This window comes from Vanellus vanellus (genome assembly GCF_965231255.1).
Source record: "Vanellus vanellus genome assembly, chromosome: 4".
In the NCBI taxonomy this organism is placed as follows: domain Eukaryota; kingdom Metazoa; phylum Chordata; class Aves; order Charadriiformes; family Charadriidae; genus Vanellus; species Vanellus vanellus.
Genome location: NC_138909.1, coordinates 19680965 through 19704762, shown reverse-complemented (window position 1 = coordinate 19704762; position 23798 = coordinate 19680965). Strand labels below are relative to the sequence as shown.

Below are 23798 nucleotides of genomic sequence, written 5' to 3'. Positions count from 1 at the left end.
GCAGAAGCCAGGGCGGCTGCAGGGCCAGGCTTGCCTGGTGTCTTCAGAAAGTACAGACAAGGGGTGTAAAACAACAACTTACTCTTCAAAGTTGAGTTGAGGTCTCCTTGACTTGGAGGTACCATTCGTCAAAGAAGGCACTGGGAAAGGATTTGTGACATCCCCTACAGATCCCTGAAAAACAGAGCAGAGATAAAGCTGGTTAGAGAGGTACATCTAAATCAATTCCAAAGCCTGGCTTTCCTAAATTTCAAGAGAAAATATTTAGTTGTCCCAGGCACAGTTTACTCTCCAGGTTCTCACCATCTTCTTACCTTCTTCCCCAGCACCCCATCCAATAACAGAAATAGAAACTTGGCTTCTTACCTGACTGCTGGTAAGGCTTAATACCACTCAAACTTTTCCCAAGCATTGAGAAATTAAGTCACAGGTTTGCTTGCACAATGGCTAAGACAGCAGTAAGGCTGCAAGCAGCACATTTTTCATGGCCACTAGCCAAGGCAGGAATGGGTAATATCCATTCACACTTATTCCAGCTTAACCACACAGCAACTGTTGATTCTCTGTTACTAACTCCATTATCAGGAAAAAGCAAGCAGTTAGAAGCCAGCTAATACAGTGTGCAGAATCTGGCCTAACACACACAACAACAGACTAGACCACACACCCCCAGCCACCAGAAAACAGGAATATAATTGAATTTTCTAATAAAAAAATGCAAAGATCCAGCTGCAAGGATCATTAATAATTTTGTAAGCAAGCCACAAAACCTTATATCCAAGCTGCAGCCAAAACCACGGGTTGCTTGTTTCTTACTTTGAAGCAATCCACTCCTTTCTGTAAACACACTTATTTTTACGCCAATATTGTACTTGCAGCCGCCTACAGTCAGAAACGGTTACTACCATAAACATGATTCTCTTGCCTTGGGTTTTTACACGGTCATCCCTTTACACTATTGTTCACTGGTGAAATGAAAACAGCTGATGGAAAGTCAGCAGAGAAGTTACAATGCAGGCTTTCGGGCTAGCAACATATGGTCCCAGACAGCCATTAAAGGAGCAAAATTGCTTCAAAGAGCTTTCTTTGGTGGCTCATTTATCTTCCTTCCTTTTTAATATCCTCAGAGCATATTTCTAAAGACAATCACACAGCACTCATGAGTCGCAGGAAACATCCCACCAGTTATAATGGATACCTACTTCGATGCCCTTTGGCAATTCAGTGTGATTTCTCTCCACTTTCTTGTGCTTGGAGAACAAAGGATCCTTGTGGTCGCTCTTGTTCCTGGCAGTGTTATCCATGGCAGGCAGTTCACCAGTCTCACTTCTGGGTCTCTTTTGGGCCATCTTGGTTGACTTTGGTGGAGGATGTGCAGGAGACATGGGTGGCAGAGGTGGCGGTAGCAGGAGATCTCTCTTCTGGTTTTCAAGTAAAGCTTTTGGTGCTCTGGAGATGGGAAGCGAATTCAGCAATTGGGGTGAATATGGTGTACATATAACGTAGGTTTTTTTTAAAAAACTTAGTTACTTCATGTACCAATTCTGTTTAAATTTCTCTGGAAGTATAAGAGGACTTGTTAACATAAAGAATCAAACAAAAGCAAAATGAAACTTCAGGGATTTCATTGTGCATTAGATACCACATCCTCAGCTGCCAACACCACACAAGAAAGTTTCTTTTCAAGTAGGAGTAAGATTTGTCCTTGGAGTAAAGACTTGCAACCAGAATATCAGGATGTTGCAAAAAAGGCATCCCTCCAACACAGCCTCTTTTCACTGAAAATGGCAGAGGGGTAATAACAGCAACTAAAATCCCTGGGACAAATCACACAACAAGGCAAATGAATTGCAGCACTGACTCTCTCTCCCCATTATGGTAGAAGATATCTTCTATGGTCAGAAATACTAATCCTGACACTTGATCCTGTATATGCTTTGACCGAGTTTAACTGGGTACCGACCTTGGTACAGCTCTCTCCCCAAAAACGCATCCTTATCCTTCCCACTCTGCAAGCCAGAACACGGCTAAAAGGGGTGCTCATTTTCACTGAGCAAAAGGGAGGAGTGAACCCCAGAATTAAAGCCCTTCTGTATCCCTTCATACAACTAAATGTTAGCCCCAAAGTCTCAGTGCTTTAAGAGCACGTCAATGTTTTCTCTGCAGAAAAGCAGTTTAGTCGTATTGTCAGGACACAAACCTCAACGCTACATACCAATCCAATACCTCCAATTCAAGCAACAAGCAAGCAGGAATTGATCGCAGTGCCCCGTGACTGATGCATGAGCCTCCCCTCTCAGGGACACTGCCCATTTGAAGACATGCTCCTAGAAGCATTAGCTCTAGCAAAGAGCTAGCCAAAATGCTGGCAGTACACTGGTATGCAAATTATGGGTTAAGTTTCAGGAGACGTACCAGAAGCACTGCAAATGCTATGCTGAATAAATGAGAAATTCCTGGCCATGAAGGCCATCTGAAATTCCACAGTTTCATGATTCAAAAGGCATGCTGGCTGTGTGTCCATTAGGTCACATACAAAAAAGACAAAGACAACGAGATGATTTTAGTGGAAAAGGGAAAGGCTCCCTACCCTTACTCACCTATACATACAACTCTGTTTTCTGGATTGGGCTTTGTGCGTTTCACCCATATACAAATTTGGGCCAGTCACTGCAAAAAGCTTATTGGCTCTGCATCATGTTGGTTTAGTTAGAGAAAGGGGGAGCTGCACACCTATGTGCTTCTGAAGCATCCCAGTTTAGCAGCCTCACACGGCAGCAAGGGAAGAAAACAGAGTTCTGCAATATCCATCACATCCACCTCTGTGTTGTCAAGCTGGGAGAAGACAGGTCCCACCTAGCACAGACACCGTGTGCACCAGCAGCCAGCCGATAAGTACAATTCAAAGCCTGTCACTGGTGACAGCAAAAGCAGCTGAGGGAGCAGACAGTATCAGCATTGACACATGACTTTTTTCTTTCATCAGAACCTGTCCAATTAAGAAAACAGCAACAATCACCAAGTCGAAATTTATGGACATTCAGTTACACTTAGCAGAATATCCTTTCCCAAGAGGCTGCCAGAACTGTCTCTGCTCAGTCATGGGAACGAGAGTCATGACTTCAGGGCTACACTTTCAGCTATTTCACCTGTTTGCGGCAAGAATCTGATCAAGCAACTCAACTTGTCTGCACCTCGGTTTCTCTGTGTGCAAAACGCGTTCACCTCATCTTCTCACCTTACAAAGGCTAAGAGCTTTAAATGCATGTGAAGTACCACGAATCTGACAAAAAGCTTTCTGCTGCTTCTCATGCAGTGAGAGCACAAACTTCCCCAAAATAAGTATGACAGCAGAACCCAGAATGAGGAAGACATGGGCAAAGAAAAAGAAGTTCGTGGTATCATAGAATGGGTTGGGTTGGAAAGGACTTTTAAGGATCATTTAGTCCAACTCCCTTTTTAAAACCATTTTAAGGCTAATTCCATTTCTCATGAAAGCAGAAATAACTGATGCTTGAACTCTTAAGTCTTACTCACCTAGAATCACAGAATAGTTTGGGTTGAAAGGGACCTTTAAAGGTCATCTAGTCGACACTTTCCCCCTCTCCCCCCGGCAGGGACATCTTCAACCAGAGACATCTTCAACCATCTTCAACCTCTTGCCATCCCCTGAAACCCCTAAACTATCATGCAGAACAAGCACATGCTACTCCCCACAGAACAGCTGCCACCTCCCAGATCATCTAGGGCAATCATCTGCTGACAGATTACCACCATGGTAGTTTGCAGAAGGGAAAACGACTCCTGCATCCCGCAGGCAGGCAGTCTACCACACTGTTTGTAACTCAAGCAATGTAAAATTCTTTTGCACTGATTTGTTTCCTGCATCTGGTCTGAAAGACAGCAGTGCAAATGGTTGCCTACCAGCTTAGAAGGAAAAGCAGCATGGGCATAACTGGCAACTAAACTTCTTGCAGCATAAACAGATTTTTTGAGCTATGCGTAATACATGGATCAGAGCATGCAGCAACATAAGCTGCAGGATGGACAAGTTCATGTTTAAAATAGTAAAGTCTTCATTCCCATCTCAACTGTAGGAAATCAAGGCAAATGCAACAACATTCAACGCTTTTGCAGCACTGTAAACCAAGTATGGGAAGACAACAAGCCACTGAAACATCAGCTTATGCTTGAATGATTAGAACCATAATCCTCAGCGTTGAGAAGACAGAGGAAGATAGATAAGTGACACCCAACCTTCACATCTGCAACAAATAAAAAGGTGAATAAATTATATTCCCATAGCCACATGTTTGGTTCCAGGATGTAAAGACAAATCTGCAGCAGATTAAGTTTCAGAAGACACATTAAGTTATAAGCAAACTCACAAGCATAAGCACAGGAGATACAGTTCCTCGCCTTAACCTTTTTGAGGAAGACTCAGCTTTATGCATCTTTTTGCCATCCCACCACTGTATACTCACTTCAATTTATGGGAGTCTTTGTTAGCTGAAGACTGCAATGGTTTTGTTTCTTTTTCTGATTTCATTTTCTTCCTATCAATCTCCTTCTCCACTTCCCTCTAACAGGAAGAAAGGAAAAAAAAAGAAAAAAAAAGAAAATCACTCAGGTTTTGAATGTGCAGGTAAAGTACAGACGAACACATCTAAGTTTGACTGATTCTGGTTAAAAAAAAAAAGAAAATATAAGATACTGGAACTGACAAAGTGGAAACCCAGAGCACAGCGGATATAGATTTCCGGCTCACTGACAAGTATCTTAAAATGACATTATCTACTTTTGCTTGGATAGATTAATTATTTTGTAGTTGCAGGGATGGAAACGCAAAACCTCTTGTTGCCAACAATAATCAAAATTAAGGCACATCCATTGCTGAAAAATAGCATTTCATCTGTTCTGGATGGTTGTGGGTTTTTTTTTTTTTCTCCTACTCAGTATGAATTGTACAGAAATGTATTCAGATTCCTCCTGGCAAAGTCATGAACTGCAAGCAATTGTGTTTTGTGATAGGCCTTATGAAAGGGAAGGAAAAAACTGCATTCACAGGAGAGTTCGATCACTCAGATTTCCAAGATGCACAGGGGCTTTTGGTTTTAACAACAAGAATCTGATACCAGAAGAACAGGAACCATTAAGGCAGAGAGGTAATAAATAATACTTTTAAATTGCACTCGATAGATCTTAACAATACAAAGCATCCTCATCTGCTTACCTGAATCAAAAACTTCAGAATAATTTGCTACAAGCCAAGAAAATGTAAAAGAAACTACACTGATAAGTCAGCGTTACCCATAGTGCGCCTGGTGGCAGCCAAAAGCATTGCAGGACTTTCTGTCTCTCTCTCTCGAGTACATCCAGGTTTACGTCACTGTGGTGGTGCTCAGTGGGTTATGCTCAGCACAGAGTCTACCTCTGGCAGCGTGCTCAGGGCAAGCCTCAAGCACCTAGATCACGTCCTTAAACCGTTTCCCAGGTTGAGCTCCACAGTGCCGCAAAAGATGTCTGACAGCTGCACCTGACCAAACTGGCTGTGATGAAGCCTGAGCCTCCAAGGACACTGATGCATGCTGATATAATACAGATGTTGAGTCTCTTAGGAGGGTTTTCCTGCAATCAGATACTCAGGCTGCAAGGGAAGACACGTCTAGTATCAAATAGCTCCTCTCTTGGCTCTTTGAGACAACAGAAGCAGCAACAGATTTACTGCCTGTTCACCTTTCTCTTGCTGCTCTGCAGGAGGGGGACTGCCGGGGTCTCTCAAGTTTCTTCACCATTTTCCTGCTCTTCCCCACAACTATGGGAAGCTCAGAAAATGACAAGACTAAAGGAAACCCACGTGGGAACCAAGGTAATTCACCCACACATGCTAAGCCACCTGCTCTGTGAGGAGGACCAAAAAGTTACACAGGCACTGAAACGTCCACAGTGAATACCCATTCACCTTAACACCTGCAGCCAACTCTCTGTGCAGCTGAACCAGCTGGCTGGAAGTATATCCACAGTCCCCTTTGGCAGTTAGCTTTCAAAAACACTCATGAGCTGCTACCATCGCAGTTAAATAAAGGTCTGTCTTGGAATTCAGGGGAAAGCAACTATTATAGCTGAAGGACTCTACAAATCCCCTTAGTGGATACACGCATCTTTTAAGCATTAGCATTGCTGCTAGCACCACAGCAGCTCCAGGAAAACCAAAGACATTTTCTACATATTTATCCAAGTGCTGAGATCCAAAGCAGGGTTTAGTGATGGTTGTTACTATCAGTGAACCTGGTTCAGTCAAAAGTCTGCATTTATGGAAAAGTAAAAGGCACGGGGCTGCTGCCATCACCCCTAGTAATAACACAGTTTACATCTGCAGAATTCAGTCCTCTTTGCATAAGCAAGCCTTCACAACTGTTTCATGGAAATAAATAATTCCACACAGGAAAAGACTACGCTACTCAGACTGTGGTTGCGTGACTAAAGGCAGCAGAAGGTGCATACATGGACAAAACCAAAAACCACAGACCAGGGTGGCCTGGGTCAATTGTCCCTGTGGGCACCCCCACAAACTGCAGGCAAGGTGCTCTCCCACAACAGACACTCAATGGGTAGCACAGATGACTCCACAGTCTGGAAGGTGCTTCAGATACTATGCTGCTTTTCAAGGAGTTGCAGGGGGAGGGGGAACTGCAGCCCTACAAAGCTCTGCTTGGGCTGAAAGCAGAGAAACCCACAAATGCTCCCAGCAGGCTGGCCAGCTGCATGCTGTGACACAGCCTGCTGCCCAAAGGTCCTCTCTGACATAGGAGGGCTGAGGTTTTGGTGTCTGAGAAAATTAGTATTTCAAGAAAACACAGAAAAAAATGTTTTAAACCACCAAAGCATTTGTTAGACAGCTTACAAGGCTTTTCATTTGCTCAGCAGGGGATTTGTGATCAACAAGAAACATCTGTGGAAAGTTTTGGTACGCATTCCCTTTAGAAGTTTGATAGCACCTTTATAGGAGGAGCATAATGGGTGCACTCCCAACCTATGAAGCAGAAATGAACTCTCCACACGGGTTTTTCAAACACCACCTTGGCCCTTGTACAAACCCACCTCCCCCTCCACCCCTCACCTTCCTCTTTTGAGGAAGACAAGTCTGCCTGAGCGAGGGCTCCTCGGTGCGCACAGGAGACTTCTGGCAGTTGTGTTTGGTTGGAAGATGAGTGTCCTGAGGAGCCCTGGCTGCTCGGCCGGAGCTTTTGTGATGAGGCTCCCTCGGCTCAGCGTGCTGGTGGGAAGAATTGCTGCTGATGCCATCGCCCTGCTCCTGGCCCTCCTCACATCCATCCCCATGGGCGATTTCGCTGAGACTTGGCACTGCTGGTGGGTTCACCTTGGTCAGCCAGTTGTTGAGCTGCCACTTATTAGAAGTTGGTGGGTCAGGCTGCAGACAAAAAGAGAAAAGAAGGATGCAACACTGATGCCTTTATGGGCTATTTCCATCCTAGCACTGCTTATCAGAACCCAGTAAAATTTCCTCCTTATTGTTAAAAAAGGCGTGAAAGTGAAAGACCGTGAGACAGTGAGGATGCTCTAGTATGTGCACATGAACACTTACTTCAGGAACACAGACCTCGTTTTTGCACAGGATCAAATATGTTGCACAGCACTCCTGGTTCTCTGCTAGCCCTACCTGTCATCCAGTAAGAGAGTAGTCTACATGAAAGCTTCATCTTGGTTTGCCACTAACCAACATTGTTGCACAATCAGACAACGTCTAAAAAAAGCAGCAATTGTAAAAACGGTTTAGGTGCTGTCCTCACAATGCTTTTGGAAAGTTATTTGCACACAGCAAAACGGACAAGGGGCTGTGCCAGCTATCACATCTCATTGAAGTTTGACAGGTAGGCTGTCAGGCTCCTGTGGTTTAACCAAAAGAAAACCATTTACCATAAGAAATTGTATGGCTACCGCATCAAGTCCAGCCTCTTCTGAGTCCTCTGCCTACACAACTTAACACTTGCTTCCCTCTGGGTCAAGCAAGGCATGAGCAATGACCAAGGTCTGAAGGCCTCTGGAGTCACAGTTTAGGGCTGGGCTGGCCACTAAATGAATGACAGATGTTTTCTATTAACCCCTCTCCCTTCCCAGAAGAGAGAAAGGAGAGAGGATAAGGGAGAAAGACTTACGGCTTGAAAAAAAACCCTAAACCAGCTTTAATGAAATATTAACAATAAAAAGAAAATATAATAATATTAATAAGAAAATAATGAAATATATACAAATATATATAAACCCAATATCGAGCTCCCAGGATGACAATCACGTCACCAGCCAGCACTGGGGAAATCCCAGACTGGACTCAGCAGCAGACAGGAACTGGGTGCAGGAACACACAGATCAGGATCAAAGGCAGAACAGACAGAGTCCTCCTCCGACTCCAGCCACTGAAGAAAAGGGAACTTGAGCCCTTGCTCCCTCAGCTTTATAATGAGCATGAGGCAGATGGGATGGAATACCCCGCTGGTCAGTTTTGGGTCATCTGTCCTGTCCGCTCCTGCCCGCTCTTCTGCTTCCAACTCGGTACATAACAAAGTTAGCTAACCCTGGTTGATACAGAGATAAGTATAAGCAAAAGCCTCTCGGCATACTATTCCTTGGTACTAACTATAAGCATCAGACTTTTTGATTGCCAGAAGCAGACACTGTCTGAAAAACATACCATTAATTTCAGAGAGTGCATTCAGTTAGACCAGACTAAACTGAAAAGGAAAATTATTGAAAAGGAACATTAGTTTTGTTCTATCTCAAACCAGGACACACGGTCAGATAACGTAATGTGGTCGCTACAAGCCCTGCTTAACCTAACAGGAGTCTGACAAATTACGAGAAAAAGAGCAGAGAGGTGATCAGAGGGCTGGAGCACCTCTCCTATGAAGACAGGCTGAGAGAGGTGAGGTTGTTCAGCCTGGAGAAAAGAAAGCTCTGGGGAGACCTTATAGCAGCCTTTCAGTATCTAAAGGGGGCCTACAAGAAAGACGGGGAGGAACTTTTTAGGAGGGCATGTAGCGATAGGATGAAGGGGAATGGCTTTAAACTGGAAGAAGTTAGATTTAGATTAGATATTAGGAATAAAGTTTTCACTTTGAGGGTGGAAGGCACTGGAACAGGTTGCCCAGATAAGTCGTGGAAGCTCCATCCCTGGAGGTGTTCAAGGCCAGGGTGGATGGGGCTTTGAGCAACCTGGTCTAGTGGGAGGTGTCCCTGCCTATGGCAGGTGGATTGGAACTAGATGATCTTCAAGGTCCCTTCCAACCTAAGCCATTCTATGATTCTATGAAAAGCAAACCCAACTAACCCTAAAAAAAGACAACAGAAACTGCAAAGCAGGAGCATTATTCTCTGGGGCCTGTTCTGAAAACACCACGTATGGGTCAGCATCACTTAAATGTGTAGCTCATTATTTGGGCACCATCATGGCACAGTTACACTCCTGCCCTTACCGATTCTCCCCAGTCACAACTCTCCCTTCTCAGAAGTCCCACAACTCTTCCCCAAAAAGAGAAAGCCTGAAAGGTTTTCCAAGACTAATGAATCCCTTCTACCACAATTTTCTTCTCTATCCAGACTCAACTCACTGTAGAACATGTGGATAAACAAAACATGTCTTCAACTGTGTTTCAGAGAGTCAATCCAGAAACCTGGTTTAAAAACCAGTTTGGTTTTACCGTGGGGTCGTAAGAAAAATTAAACCACAAATTCCATTATAGTTTTCAGACAACACAAATCAGCTTTGTTTTCATTAGAATTTTAACTCATTAGCCACCAAAGAGCATTTTTTTTTATTTAAACACTATAAAAACATGGCCAAAATACTTAGCAAACTTCAGTTCATAATGTAGGTAGCTAGCAGACAGTGGCATACTCTGATCCTTTTCTAGCACCTTCTACCATTGGTTACCTTGTTTGTGATCTACACCATCATACGGGCTTTCCTTAGGTTTTCCAAACACAAAGAATAGTAAGAGACTTCAAAAAAAAAAAAAAAAAAAGAAAGGAGGAACTATTGCCTATAGGTCTTAAAGTCTGTGCTTTTGCATGTGAAGAACTGATTATAAACAAATGGGCCATGTGCAATAATTTGCTCCTTGAGCACCATGGATGAACAGTTTGCTGAATAAAAAAGGATAAGATGGTCAATGGCAAATAGCTAGGATTTCACTAAAGCGAGAAGGATCTTGCAATCCAGTATTTTCAAAACAAAGCAGGCAGGATTGGGTAAAAGAGTAGAAGTATAATATCTGTTTCCTTCCAAAGACAACCGCATTGCAGAAGGCAAACTCCGTAACTGAACTGCTGGAAGGTGAAGTGTATTAGATATGAGAAGAAAAGCTATGCCTTCTCAAAACTTGTTTTCTGCACATAAAATTCTCCCTTTCATGTGCTTCTAAGGCAAAAGAAAGGAAAGCTAGGGCTAGGGGAGGGAGGAGAAATAAATTACAAGGTTTCTGGGCTTTGTCAAAGTATCTCAAAACCGTCAGCAACTTAATTTACACCAGCTGTGGTTCATAAGATATAACCATGCAGTTCCCACTGGCCTGAGAATGTTCGGCAAGCTGGAGGAACTGTTTGAAACCATGGGACATGAGCACTTCTCCAGCAGATTTTTAAAAAATGCACGGTCTCCATTATGAAACTTTACGGCACCAAGTTCTGTTTGTCTGCTTTTCCCAATAAAAGCCTCAGAAATGCCAGTGAAGCACTATCTGAGGCAAATTAAACAGTAGGAAGTCTAAGCATATTCCAGCCCTTTCTGCAGGTCTGATCACTTCAGCTGCGATCTGGGAGAAGCTGAATCTGTCATTCACGCACAGGAGCTGCAGGGAGGCAGCGGCTCTTCTTCACATATCAGGAAATTGGTCTCACCCTCAACCAGCCCACAGCCTCAGCACTCAGAAAACCTGCATGGGCAGAGGTGCACCCCAAACATCCCAGACAAGCCATGCTTCTCATCTGTGCCTTACTTGTGTCTCCCCAGCGATGACACTAATTCCTCCAGGAGTGCTAGACAACGATGCCAAAGTAGAAGGGGGAACACTTCAAGGTTAGGCACGTAAAAGTCTAATTACGCTGTTACTAAGGATTATTTAATTGACAAACTCTAGAAGGGAAGCAAAGGGCAAAAAAGTCTGATGATGAAGCAAAGATGTCAAGGGGACACATGAATGATGACGTTATTTCAGGTCTCCTGTCCTGACTGCATTCAGGCAGCAGAGAGTCTGAAGCAAGAGGCTGTATTAAGCAGCCTCTACATTTTATTTTAATATTCACCTCAGGCGCTGACGCTCTCGCAGGGTCGTTTGCTTCACTGTCACTGGAGGTGCTCTCTGAGGTGGTCTCCGAGTCTGAAGAGCTGTCTGAGTCACTGGTGCTCCCTGACTCCGAGCTGCTGGAATGTGCTGATGCCACACTCTTGGGCTGGGACTGTAGGGCACTGCTAGACCACCATGAGATAACATTAGAAAGCAGCATGGGCGAAGGTTACTTATTATATTGACACGGCAAGATTCAAAAGTAAAACTGAAACCCCATGTTTTGGCAGTGAGCGGAGATGGGAGAAGGCCAAAGGAATACATTGCCATACCCAAAAGATAAAGCACCGGAATAAAAAACCTCTGGAAATAATAAAACCTTCAACTCCAACCCAGTCAGACAAATACATAAGCAGGACATCACTGCTACACTATGAAGCAGCATTTAGCCAACCAAAGTTTAAAAAACAACTGAAACTGACAAGTGCTTTTCTGACAGCCCCAACCCTCAAAAGAAAAACTTCCAATAAAGGCTAACAAGATGGAAACACACATTCCAGGATGGTTTCTCTTTTTTGTATTCTCCCCTTCACCTTTTCACTTCATCTGTGTTACTTGGTCAAGGTGCTGTAACTGTTTCGTTAACAGCCTTGTCAAGCAGCGGCTTTTTTTCAACACCCTCCCCTACTCAAAAGTGTTTTCCTCCAGCACTGACAATGGGAATGAATAGAAGTGAGGGAGAGCCACGACTTTGATGCACAGCTTCTTTTTGCTTTGAAATGGGCTTACAAAATCAAAATGTTGGGTTTTTTTTATTTTTTTTACTTTGAAAACTGTTTCCCATATCAGCATCAACACGTTTGTATTACTTGGAGGCAAGCTCCTTGCTGATCCAGACTGATATCAAGAGAACACTCTATTTCAAGAGCTTGCAGAGACGCAGAAATCATGCCAAGAATCGGCATGCCCTTCTGCATGTCTGACTTTGTCGACCATTACCCTGTGCTTGAAGAATACAGATATCAAGCCAAAAATGTCTCTCAGTGCTCTCCTGTAGGAAAAATTCTGGGCTTCTCCACCTTTCTTCCTCTAATGCTGGCATGTGGCTGTTGAGTCTACCTTGAATATTGCTTCTGACTAACAATACATGGCAGGAGCTGCTTACAATCAGCTGCCTTATCAGGGAGCTGAAACAGCCTCCATGAGTCTACTTAACCGTTTCCTGTTCTTCACTCACTTGGCTGTTTTGGGCCTCCTTCCAAACTAAAACTGGATTCACATCCATCACTACTACAACTGAAAATCCCATTAGCTCCAGCGTGATCTACATACACAGTGGTGGACGGGAAGAGGAGAAAAAAAAGAGAACAGCTGGGGAAATAAAATTATGGTTCACAGGCAAAATCCAGCATGACTGGATTACTCAGTTCCAATTGGAGCTTTCTGTAAAACCCCACACAAGCCAATTTTCAAAAGCAGCTTCAGGCAGCTAGAAACAAAAGCCTGTGTCTACAAGAGAAACCAGGAACCCTTACCTATCTACCCCATATACAAAAAGTAGTTTTGGTTTTCCTCCTTATTTGGTCTAGCTAGTAGTTTGGGAACAAACCTGTACCTTGGAGGAGCAAGTGAAGAAGGTGGCTTTTCAACAACCTGTTTTGTTCACAAAAACAAAGAGGAGAGGGGGAGGAAAGGTTAGCGTAAGGAACTCGGAGCAACGCAACAAGTTGTGGTGATTTAAAGGGATGTCTGTGTGCCTAGTGTATAAAACATCTAAAACTGACTTGGTCGTCACCACTCTCTTCACTATCACTGAGCTGCAGGTCGTCCTGGAGCATTCTGAAAGACAACCAGAAGATAAATATCAGCCAAGGCAGACACATTTTCAAGCAGCAGACACTGAAAAAGACTTGGTTTGCACTTGCCAAAACAAACCAACCTCCCACATCCTTTTTGAACATTTGGCATGCTCAATCTGCTAAACCCTCTCACTACCCGAATGAATGATAAAACGACAACACACAACCTCAACGTTTTACTGTGCTTTCCAGTCGATCTCAGGAGCTGCGCAATTGGAGGTCAGTGTCATCGGCTGCCATCTACAGGCAACTGAGACAAAGTTCTACGAGGGCAGTGCTCCTCAACAACGGTTACCTAGCACACTAACACAGCGAAGAAAAGTTACCTAGGCACTAAGACCGCAAGGTGGCGTGGAAGAAATCTATCTGCTCCTTGTACAGCAAGAAATTAGCACGCTATTAGCCTCCACTGGCTCCCCAAGGGGCAGAAAGCATCGTCTTTGCACCAGAAACTGTGCGTGTTCACACTCTGAGGGCCTGTGAATATTTCTTCTGTCACAGGAGTTCTCTTTTTGCTGCTGAAGTTTCCTATCGCACATACATAAGTAAATGCCAAGGTCAAGCCTTTCTCCTATTTCTTCTCTACACAATGAACTTCACACTTGTGCACATCTCAGCAGTAACCATAACATTGAGCAGTTCAGATACTCAAAGTGGTTTACAAGTTGGGAGGCACAAACTCTTTTTTACTAGTGCTAGAGTAGAGAGCAGGCTGCCCGCAAATGTTTCCAAAAAGCCTAATTTAGTCCTCTACCTGCAGGTGCTAACTACTGCTGGCAATTTCAATGCATTACCGAGGTCCTTAAAAGGCTGGAAGGGAAGGATTTGTGGGGAGGGACCCAAAGTTCTCCCAAACTGTTATCCCCCACTTTGGCAATCATGCAGGCACCCCCAAAAGGAGTTGGAAAGCAGACGGGCAAAACTCTTGTTATTCAAGTGTACGGTGGTTCAAATCTTGAAACTAGCTGAAGACTGACTCCTCAACCCAGAGAGTTACACAAGTGTCCAAAAACTGCATAAAACTGCAAAGCGAAAAAGATTTATGGCCCTGTGGGTCACCTCTAATGACCCTGAGCAGTTTGCTTTTATGATTCCATGACAAAAGAGGAGTAAAAACTTTGAATAAAAAAGTGATTCCCTTATTTAAGTACTATCCCCACTACCTAGATAAATTCTTTTACACTCATACCAAAGCAGTTGACGTGCATGGAGATACTTTCATTGGAATAGGACCGTGTTTACAGTTGAAGCTGGCACGATCTCAAAACAAATAATTCCACAAACCAGAAGGGACGAATCTACTCTTGCCCATGGAGCAGGACAGCATGAAGAAACCCCAAAGGTCTCCTTGTCTACCAGTACGGAGCCAACCCCTCCTGCATAGGTGACACCTCCTGCAAAGGTACTGACCCCACAGTCCCCAAGTACCTCTCTCTGATGCAGAAGAGGCTCTCAGTGCCACAAAGGCGCTGTCTGATTACACTCATGATGACCTACGCGCTTTCTTTGTTCAGGCATTTTGACTTTGCCATTCCCCTGTGACTATCCTCCTCCATCTCCCAGCCTCCACTGCCTCAGTTCCTCACACACCTTCTCAGTGGAAGTCAGCTCTTCCCTCTTCTTTAGAGTAAACACTGACAGGAATCACTATGAGACACCACCTTGGAAAATGAGGCCCCCGAATTTCCTACAGAAGGCAAATGGCATGCAGTCTGCAGCAATCCTGCCTGTGCCAACTTCGCACGTGGGCTAGAGCTGAAGCTCACCGCTAGTCCACTGAGGCATAAATAGGAAAAAAGGAAGGGTAGCAACAATACAGCCACTCTCCACACTTCTGGGCAGTTTGGCAAATGTCTGTTGGCATCTCAATGAATTGTTGTTTTTTTTCCCCCCAACCCATTAGGGAAAGTAATCCTTCAAAGGTGATAATGAACAAACTTCCAGGGATGCTAAAAAGTTCTGAAAATGTTTTCATTTTTTGTTTTGCCTTAAGAATTGTGGACTACAGATGCATTTCTTTTAGAGGTTAAGAGAATAATGCAAGGAAACTCTATCCAGATCTTCAGCATAAAAGAACATTGCAACTACTTAAGTTCAATTTAGGATCAAGGAAGGAAGAGCACTAAAACTTTAAATGAGTCATACTTCTACAAGGATAGACAAAACCAGTTTCCCCAAAAGAAGGTTTCAACAAATTGTTAAATAGCCTAGTTAAAGAAAATAAATCTGCTTTAATAATTTTAATGCTTTAATTAGCTCAGGAGTTAATAGATGCCGAGTTTTCATTCGCAGGACCTGTTCATTTGCAGCTTATATACACACCATCAATCTCCCTGTAAAGCTATTTAAAAAGAGCTCTTTTAGCGAGAAGCAGCACTAAAATTAACATCACTTGCCAAACAACCCCACTGAAAGCACAGGCTGGTCCCTCTCTGCCAGCCAGGTTAAAGATGCATCACCAAGAATGAGCTTGGCATCTCCCCTCTTAAAAGAAGGGCTGCTTCCATTCCAGTGTAGCCAGGTGCTAACTTCGGGGCTCTATTCAAGAATGAAAGCCATCTGGGAAACCCTTGCATGCTCTGTAAAGCTGAATGCTTAATTTGGGCACACAGAGGCACTGGGATTTCAACTTCTAATTAACCAGCACAAACGCTGTTTGTTTTCAGCCAGCTACACTTTGTAATGCAAGCTACTCTAGGCAGCTGAATTTTCAGACAGTCACGTGTGCGTTAAACAGCAAAGAAAACAAGCCCTGTTGTGCAAATGAAACCAAAAACAAAACAAAAAAGAAGGGACGCATGAGTTCGAGGGAAAGATGTAGAGGAAGTTCTTGGGCAAATCTTGCTTAATTCCATTTGGGACGTAAACCTAAACCACCCTGTTCCTCCTGCTTCAACTGCCGTCGTCGATTGTGGGTATGCATGTCCCTGGGCAGATGAGTGCTGGCTCTGAAGTACCCAGAAGGACGCCGAGCAGAGAGGGGATGTTGGCTAAGGACAGAGCTATGTACCATGCCATATTTACAATTCTGGACCTTTGGGCTAAGAAAGGAGTATTTTCAGATTCTTGTTTACAGTGAAAGCCTCTTCTCTCTCTGCCACCTGGAAAACTGACTACAGTTCTAGGGGGATTTTTACAAGCAGCTGAGAACAGTTGAAATAAAGATGATGGTTGTAGGGTAGCTGAGGAGGAAGGCAGAGCCTGCTGTAGTTGAAACTAGTATTTTTAATACTGCAGTGAAAATTGCCAGAAATTGTTCAGGAGGAGCAAGCTGGGGTGGAAGAAGGAGGAGTAAAATAAAGAATGGATTAAGGGAGTAGCTGATTGCTCCCAGTGAGGGCGGGCTCCTCTGCATGATGCTGGAACAGTATAAAAAGGGTTGTTTTACAGATCTTACAGAGATTGAATGCAAAATTCTACAATCTCAAACAAGATGGAGAGATGCTCTTCCTCTTAGTTGTGACTAGCCCAGTTTGGGGGTTTTTTAATTAAATTGTTCACGATAAGGAAAAGGAAAACACATGGAGTAAGCTTTGTGGTCTGTACTTTGCAGCCTTCCATGGAACATGAGATCTTTATATATCACATGGACTGATAAGCATTTAATGGTTCAGCAATTGCCTTGCCCAGGGATGCTTTAGCTTTCCAGACATGGAAAGATTTCTATTTGTTACTCAGGGCTATCAATGCTGCCAATTTGGCCAGGTTAATCCTGAAAGACTAATGTCAGCCCACACAAAACTACCTTCAAGCAATTTCTGTAATTAACCTAATTAATAGATAATTATTAACCTAATTAATTATTAACCTACAAGGACAGTACCACGTTATTTTATCCACCAACTTAAAATTTTCTATTGGACCGATTCATTTGTTAGTTGGCACTCCTTCCTAGCCTTGTAAAACTTTTGCAGTGATTACGCATAAACATCTTAGACTGAGACTCAAATTCTAAGAAGCTTTCTTCTGAAAGAAAACGTAACATGATAGGGAAAAGAATAACTAGATAAAGAAAAGTAGAAATATATAAATACTATTTAAAAAAGCTCTAGAAACTTCATCTTCACCCCACTTTGCAACAGGCTAACATTCTTAGAATATAAATAGAGGTTTTTAGAAAGTCAACATTTAAGTTTTTGCCTGTTTGTTTGCTTTTAAAAATGAAAACAGAATTAAGACAACACTTTTTAGAAAACTTTTCCTTGCACAATTGCAGAAAGTTCTATCATACAATTGCTTTAAAATTTCACCCCTAGTTTTCAGAGTTTTGGTAGCTGTAGCTTTACGAGCCCCCACAAGCTTCAAAATTATATGCAGAACAGATCAGATTCATTTTGTATCCCTTATCATTTATGTCAGTTTAATAAATTATTAGTAGTTTGAATAGCACTAAGTGTGACAAGATATTATGTAGCCACAGCTACATAATATTAAATAATATTAAAAGAGAAAAAAACCTTAAATCAGGTACATTAATGGTTGGGTTTCTTTTCTTCAGCTTTGTTTTGTTTTTAACACAGTCATTATAATCATGAAACAGTAATGTTTCTGTTGGTGAAAATTCCCTGCATTGAAATTTTCTGAGAAAAATCAGACTGGTAAAGCCTTAATCTTCAGAATCATCAAGTAAGCCAAACTGTAATTCATTCCAGGGTCATTTAAATAACTGCACAGTAGAGATGGGAACTGAGTCTGGTTACTTACGATGTTCTCGGCTGAGAAATAGGCAACGTTTTTGAAGGTGCTTCATACTGTTCTGTAAATCAAAAATGAATCAGTTGCTTTTATTTGCCTCACACTAAAGTAGGTATTTTAACCTATGGTCTCTGAGCATCAGATTAGAAAGTCACCTTCTTCCAGAATGCAATTGTTTGCCATTAAGATTATTCATCACTCCAAACAGGGTTTCCTAACGAAATACTGCTTGCTCTCTGTTGAACTGCTGTCTTAGTTTCTAGGTAATGAGTGTATGCAATTTCTTAAGCATTTTCTAAATTCATCACTGTTCAACGTTGAATTAAATTCCTTAATCAATGTAAACATTTGATGTTCACTTCAACGTATAGCACACAACACACAACTATCTGTCAATACACACATTAAGTGCGTTTTCTTTGGATTTCTACTTACTCTGATTCTGTGCTACAGATCCAACATGCTGTGATTCTTAGAAAGAAAGGACAAAGTGCAAATTAAGAATAAAATAAATCAGCTCTCTCTTAATAGCAGCATATTGGTTACGTACTGTAATAAATACTTTGACTAACTTGTCAAAGTATGACTTTGAAGTGTCCAATAGTCTAAGCTGGCCTGACATAGCTTAAGATGGACAGAGAAGTGATACGTGCTACTGCCACCAAAAATGCGTTCCTAGCACATCAGTGGTATGTGCATTTTTGAAGAAATATTAAAAAAAAATTATAAGAGCTGCCAAACACTTCTGTTTAACACAGTCAGCAAGTATTTTTGTTGGCAACAGAGATGAGATGCTTAAAATGTTTCGGAAAAGCAGTCACATTTCAAGCCCACAATTGTAACAAATGTGTAAGTCATTGAAATATTAATTCATTCATCCCCCTCTGGCTCAAACGTCTTTCAAATCTAAAAATACAAATCTTGCTTAAAAAAATAAAAAAGAGGAAAGACAGTTACACTACCATATAGCCCACTCAAAACCAATTACTCAGAAGCACAATCTGATCTAATTCTCAGTAAAATGATACATTGCAAGCAGCTGTTATACAACTCAAGATCCATTGTGCTTTAATTTATCTGACTTCTAAAGATAATATCTCCTAACAGCCTTTATCTATGAAAGAGGGACAAAATCAGATGAAAACACATGCAAGAGCCGGAAAGAGTTCCTCTAATTTATCAAAAACCCTGGCAAAAAGAGGGTGTTTTACCTTTGTTGGGAATGGAAATTTGGAAGGCTCTGCTGTACTAGGCGTATGAATAGCTGTCAGGGGAGGTGGCCATGAGTGGGTCATTTCCTGGAAAGAGATTGAGAGAAGCGGCTTACAGTATTTTTCGCTGATACACACAGGTGAGGTTTTAAGCTTAAGAGGTTCATACAGATCTTCCCATAAAGTCCTTATTGACCCGATTGTAAAGCTGAGCTGGTACCACAGCAAGAAACCCTCCTTTGATCACAGCAGCCAGACCATGGAGAGGACTTGCTCCTCTTCTGCAAGCATACTCCCATTGCCCAAGTAATAGCAATCTTAGTGAAGCTCGTAGAGAGTTAAGTACATATTGTATTTGCAGGATTAGGCCTCAGTCTTACAGCTATCACAGTTAATAAAGGGAAAAGTAAATAAAACCTGTAGGAGTAGTTCTGGGGTTCCTCAAAGCACAGGACTTTCCTGTTCACAGAAGTTCTTATAACCCCTTACAGCAACAACACTCCAAAAGGCTTTTCACATAATGTGAGGACGTCAGCCAGAGAGTGCTGACTGCCAGCCGTTCCCCACGCTATTCTGCCTGGACTATTGGCTTTTGCTCCGACTGACCAAGACATCTTTGACGCAGAGCTCTGGGACGTAGTTTCAAACCAAAGAAAGAGACTGCCCGATGTGCTATGTCTTCAGGAATTCTCCTGCCCTGTTCCCCTGCCCTCACTCTCACCCACCATCACTAACAGGTGAATGAAAGTTAGGAATTATGTTCGTGCGGAACACATCTCATGATGAGCATGCACCACACGCAGTTTGCTCAGGGGCTTAAAAAAAAAAATTATGAGAAACGTGTCGGTACAAAGTGCATCTTTGTACTTTTGGCATGAAATAGACTGAAGCCTGAAAGTCTACTGTGCCATAATTTACAAGTGCCGTTTTTTCAACAAGGCACAAATATGAAAGTTTAGGAGTGTCCCTAGTTTCCTTATCTATTAGGAACAACATGAAACGCAAAGATACATAGGGAATGAAACCACATTGCTACCTTTGGCTCTATAAGAAGGGATTAGAGCAATCTGCAGGGGTTTCTGTGCAAAACTTGGAAGCAGCCTACAACTAACCTGAGTGACTATTTGATGGCACTGTTACCACCCTTGCCTTCTCTTTTCTCCCCTCCCACTGTTCAGCTCATTGCTCGCTTCACTGACTAGCTCTCCAATCTTTCAGTAGATTATTAACTCCTCAATACACTGCACTACACCTCTTCATGCATTTGTCAGTGCTTCCCTGTGGTTGCTACAAAAATAGTGTTATGCGTTGCACACAAGGCAAGAAGACAGGATGTCTTGTGAAACACAAAATGATGCAGTATTTCCAGGAGGAGTACTTGTGCTGCAATACCAACCAGTGCACAGCAGCTAGTGAGCACCTGTGCACAACTACCTTTCAGCTACAACACTGCCTCAAGAACAGCTTCTCGAGAGCAATAAAGGCATCAGGATCTGAAGCAACCTGAAGCAACAGTGAGGGAAGCGAATCACAGAAACCAAACACCTGTTAGGACTCCCGTGTCTCAGAACAGCATTTGACATCAAGGAACTGTCTTCTCAGTATCAGAACGACCAGCCATTTTTTACTTTATTAAAGTGTTTTTTACTGAAGACCTTTATTAAAGGTCCCAGTGCATTTTCACACCCTGCACAGTGAATGGGTGACATGTACTCAGAGCCAGCTACTGGAAGCCTGCACACTGCTCACAGAGCCGACTCTAACACAAAGTTACGGAGACGGTTTTGCATCAGAGCTGCCTTAGCTTTGCACGAATGGACTATAATTACAGTGAAGAAGAAACAGTGCAGCAGCAGTGCCCTGCGCAGGCAGGTGGGACGGATGCAGGTGCGTGCTCCTGTTCAGGGCCATGCTGCTGGGGCTGGCAGTATGGACAGCAGGCAGCATGTCCAGCCCCTTTGGAGGAAACACACTCAATAATGGCAACCCCCTGACTCGACAAAGGAGCAGCTCTGGCTGTTTCAGATGACTTGTCAGTCTTGCTCTTGAACTGCACCACACTGCATTACACTTACATACTGATAGGAAGACCATTATTGGTCTTCCAACTCCACCTGTATCTGAAGCTTTTATCTTTACTTCTCCACGGCATATCCCAAAATACACCACTTTTAGTGACTACAACATCCACTGACAGAACAGAAACAGAATGACATTCTTTCCCCACACGCTAGTTTAATGCATGCAAAATATAAGCAACCACAGAGACTGATTATTTAAGAGCACCTACCTTCAAAATTTCTTCACTGGAGTGGACATCACTGGGGAAGGTTTGCTACAACAAAAAAAGAGGGAAGCAGCATGAGTTTGTTTTGTTTTTACCAACTGACATGAGACACAGATGCACTCATTAAACACTGGCTTACCAACAGTTCTATAAATTTCATGAAAGCCCATTAACAATAAAATCCTAGTAAGAATTAAAGGCCCCATCAGAAGGCCAGTTAATAATGCACTTCTACAAAGCCTGTTCTTTTCAAGTCTTTAGTAGAAGATACATTCTAAGAAAGATTAGAAAGAAGGAAAGTGAAACAGCTCATTCAACAGTGGTGCTCGTTCAGCTGGCAGGATTCCTCTTGTTTCATGGCTCACGTTCTTCTACGAACTCATGTGCTTTCAGCAGAAAACGAAGCCAGTACAAAGCCCTAAGCTTGGAGAGGGCAAAGCAGAGGTGGTTTTAAGTGGAGGAATCACACACCAGACCCTTGAATGCCAGCTCTTGGGCTCGTGGGAACATCAACTGATATTAAAAAATAGAAAAGCATACAATTGTAACTTGCGCAGTTCAGAACAAAACCTTGAACGTACTGCTGAGTAGGAACAACATGGTGATTTCTGGAAAAGTCTGCAGATGACCTCGATCAAGGGACTGCCCCTGTACTTCCCCCACCCGTTTCACTGGAGCCCAGGCAGTGACCACCACATACGTGCCCACCTGGCATGGGCCAGGACTCCCGAGCGCAAGTGTGATGAGGACCTCTGAAAGGAGGCCATCTCTTTGCTGGTGCCCTGGCACTCCAGCAGTGCCACCTGAAGGGAACCAGGCAACAGCCGTAGCAGCGCCCACAGCTGCCTTCAACCAGGCTCCCGAGCCCAGGCACAACAAAGCTCTGGGGAAGAGCACAAAACGAAGGCAATGCTGGTATTTGCCAGTTATATAACAAACAGCAGACATTGCAGCCTGTGCAAACACATAAATCTGCTTTTAATGTATCAGCAAAACCACTGAGCGGCTCCTGGCAGGACACCCTCCTGCACACGTGCGACACCACGCATCAGCAGTGTGGGTACCGCTGGGCAAGGCGCAGGGGCTGGGACAAGCACAGTGAACGCCTCCTGCTCCTCAGGCACGTGGGGACGAGAGTAACTGCACAGCCAGGGCGAGCGGCGATGCCCCCTGACAGAACCCACCTGCCCCATGCCCAGGCTGTGCCTGGTGGGAGAGGACGCAGCAGCAGCGCCCTCCTTCCCATGCCCCTGGCAGAATTAGGTGCTGGGGATGCTCTGCAGCAGGACCTGCACTGTTTCCACGCACTGACTCGCCACCTGGCCACAGGGAACACCACTTCACTTCGATGGATCGGCTTATCTACTAGCAACGCATGTGTTTTGAAAGCACATGTCGTTTACACATCCTTTCCCAACCATTCCTATCAAAGGAAATCGGAATGAAAAATAACCAAAGGGCTGAGTAGTTAAAATGAGCAAAGTGCATCCAAGACCAGCTTCTTGCCTATAAACAAGAGATTCAATGGAAATGTTCAGCAATCAGCATAACCGCTGAAAAGGGAAAGGCCACTGAGACGATCCTTGTGTTAAAGGAAGAGGGTAACGAGCTACAGTGCCCCATCAGAGGGATCTTCCCCAGATCAAGGTAAACAGCAGAGCAAGCAAACACTTTAATCAAGTCAAAAAGTGTCATCCTTCACACTCTCACAGAAAGGTCACTCATCTGTTTCCCATATGCTGCACTATTTGCATTGGAGGGACGAGAGCAGGTATTACAGGGATTATTAAAAGTTACCAATCACTTCAAGATTTTTAGCAGTTGTTCAGCCACAAAAGATAGAGTATTCCCCATAAAGAGGAGGTATTTTTCAAAATTCCGATCAGAAAGCACAAAACAGGCTTTTCACTTATAAAATTCTAGCATTCAACTATGTTAAGAGAATGTAGGTAGTGAAGGTAAAGGAACAATCCACTACTTATTTGCGTTACAGGAGTGCTTTCTTACAGCCTTTGTCATTCATCAGTCTGCGCTAACAAAGGGATGGCTGAGTTAAGCAACCGGTACTCCTGGCAGACTCAAATTACATGTTCATTTTCAGATGAAGGCGTTAAAGTGAGCGGTCTTGCAATGTAAAAATAAATAAAGGGTGGGATATTAAATTATAAAGGATAATTTGGAGTTTTTTCTATCTCTGATTCAACACACAATTTCTCTACCCTTTTTAAAAGTGTGTGTTATCAACACAAGTGTAACCTGCCTGGTGAGCAGTAAGTCGAGGCTACAAGGAGCTGAAATTGCACAGTTACATACTGATCAACTGTGGGAACCTGCTTAGAAGGCAATTTGGGTGAGGTCGAAGTCATGCACGTCCTCTCTTGGACTGTTAGCACCTTAAATGTTTACATTTCTTTTGTAAACTTCCTAAATAAAAAAAAAAATACAA

At 43.2% G+C, this 23798-nt stretch overlaps 1 protein-coding gene across 1 annotated transcript in view; it reads right to left on the bottom strand.

Moving 5' to 3' along the window:
* LOC309671265 (AF4/FMR2 family member 1-like) overlaps positions 1-20325 on the bottom strand; it is a gene marked incomplete at both ends in the record, with an annotated part of 28821 nt that extends 8496 nt beyond the window's left edge. The window contains 10 exons of the mRNA XM_082482471.1: positions 83-174; positions 1203-1449; positions 4485-4576; positions 7148-7432; positions 11320-11482; positions 12916-12953; positions 13085-13139; positions 17864-17915; positions 18290-18325; positions 20313-20325. Coding sequence (XP_082338597.1) covers positions 83-174; positions 1203-1449; positions 4485-4576; positions 7148-7432; positions 11320-11482; positions 12916-12953; positions 13085-13139; positions 17864-17915; positions 18290-18325; positions 20313-20325 — 1073 coding nt within the window. The remainder of the gene's footprint in view (positions 1-82; positions 175-1202; positions 1450-4484; positions 4577-7147; positions 7433-11319; positions 11483-12915; positions 12954-13084; positions 13140-17863; positions 17916-18289; positions 18326-20312) is intronic.
* Between the last annotated feature and the right edge of the window lie 3473 nt (positions 20326-23798).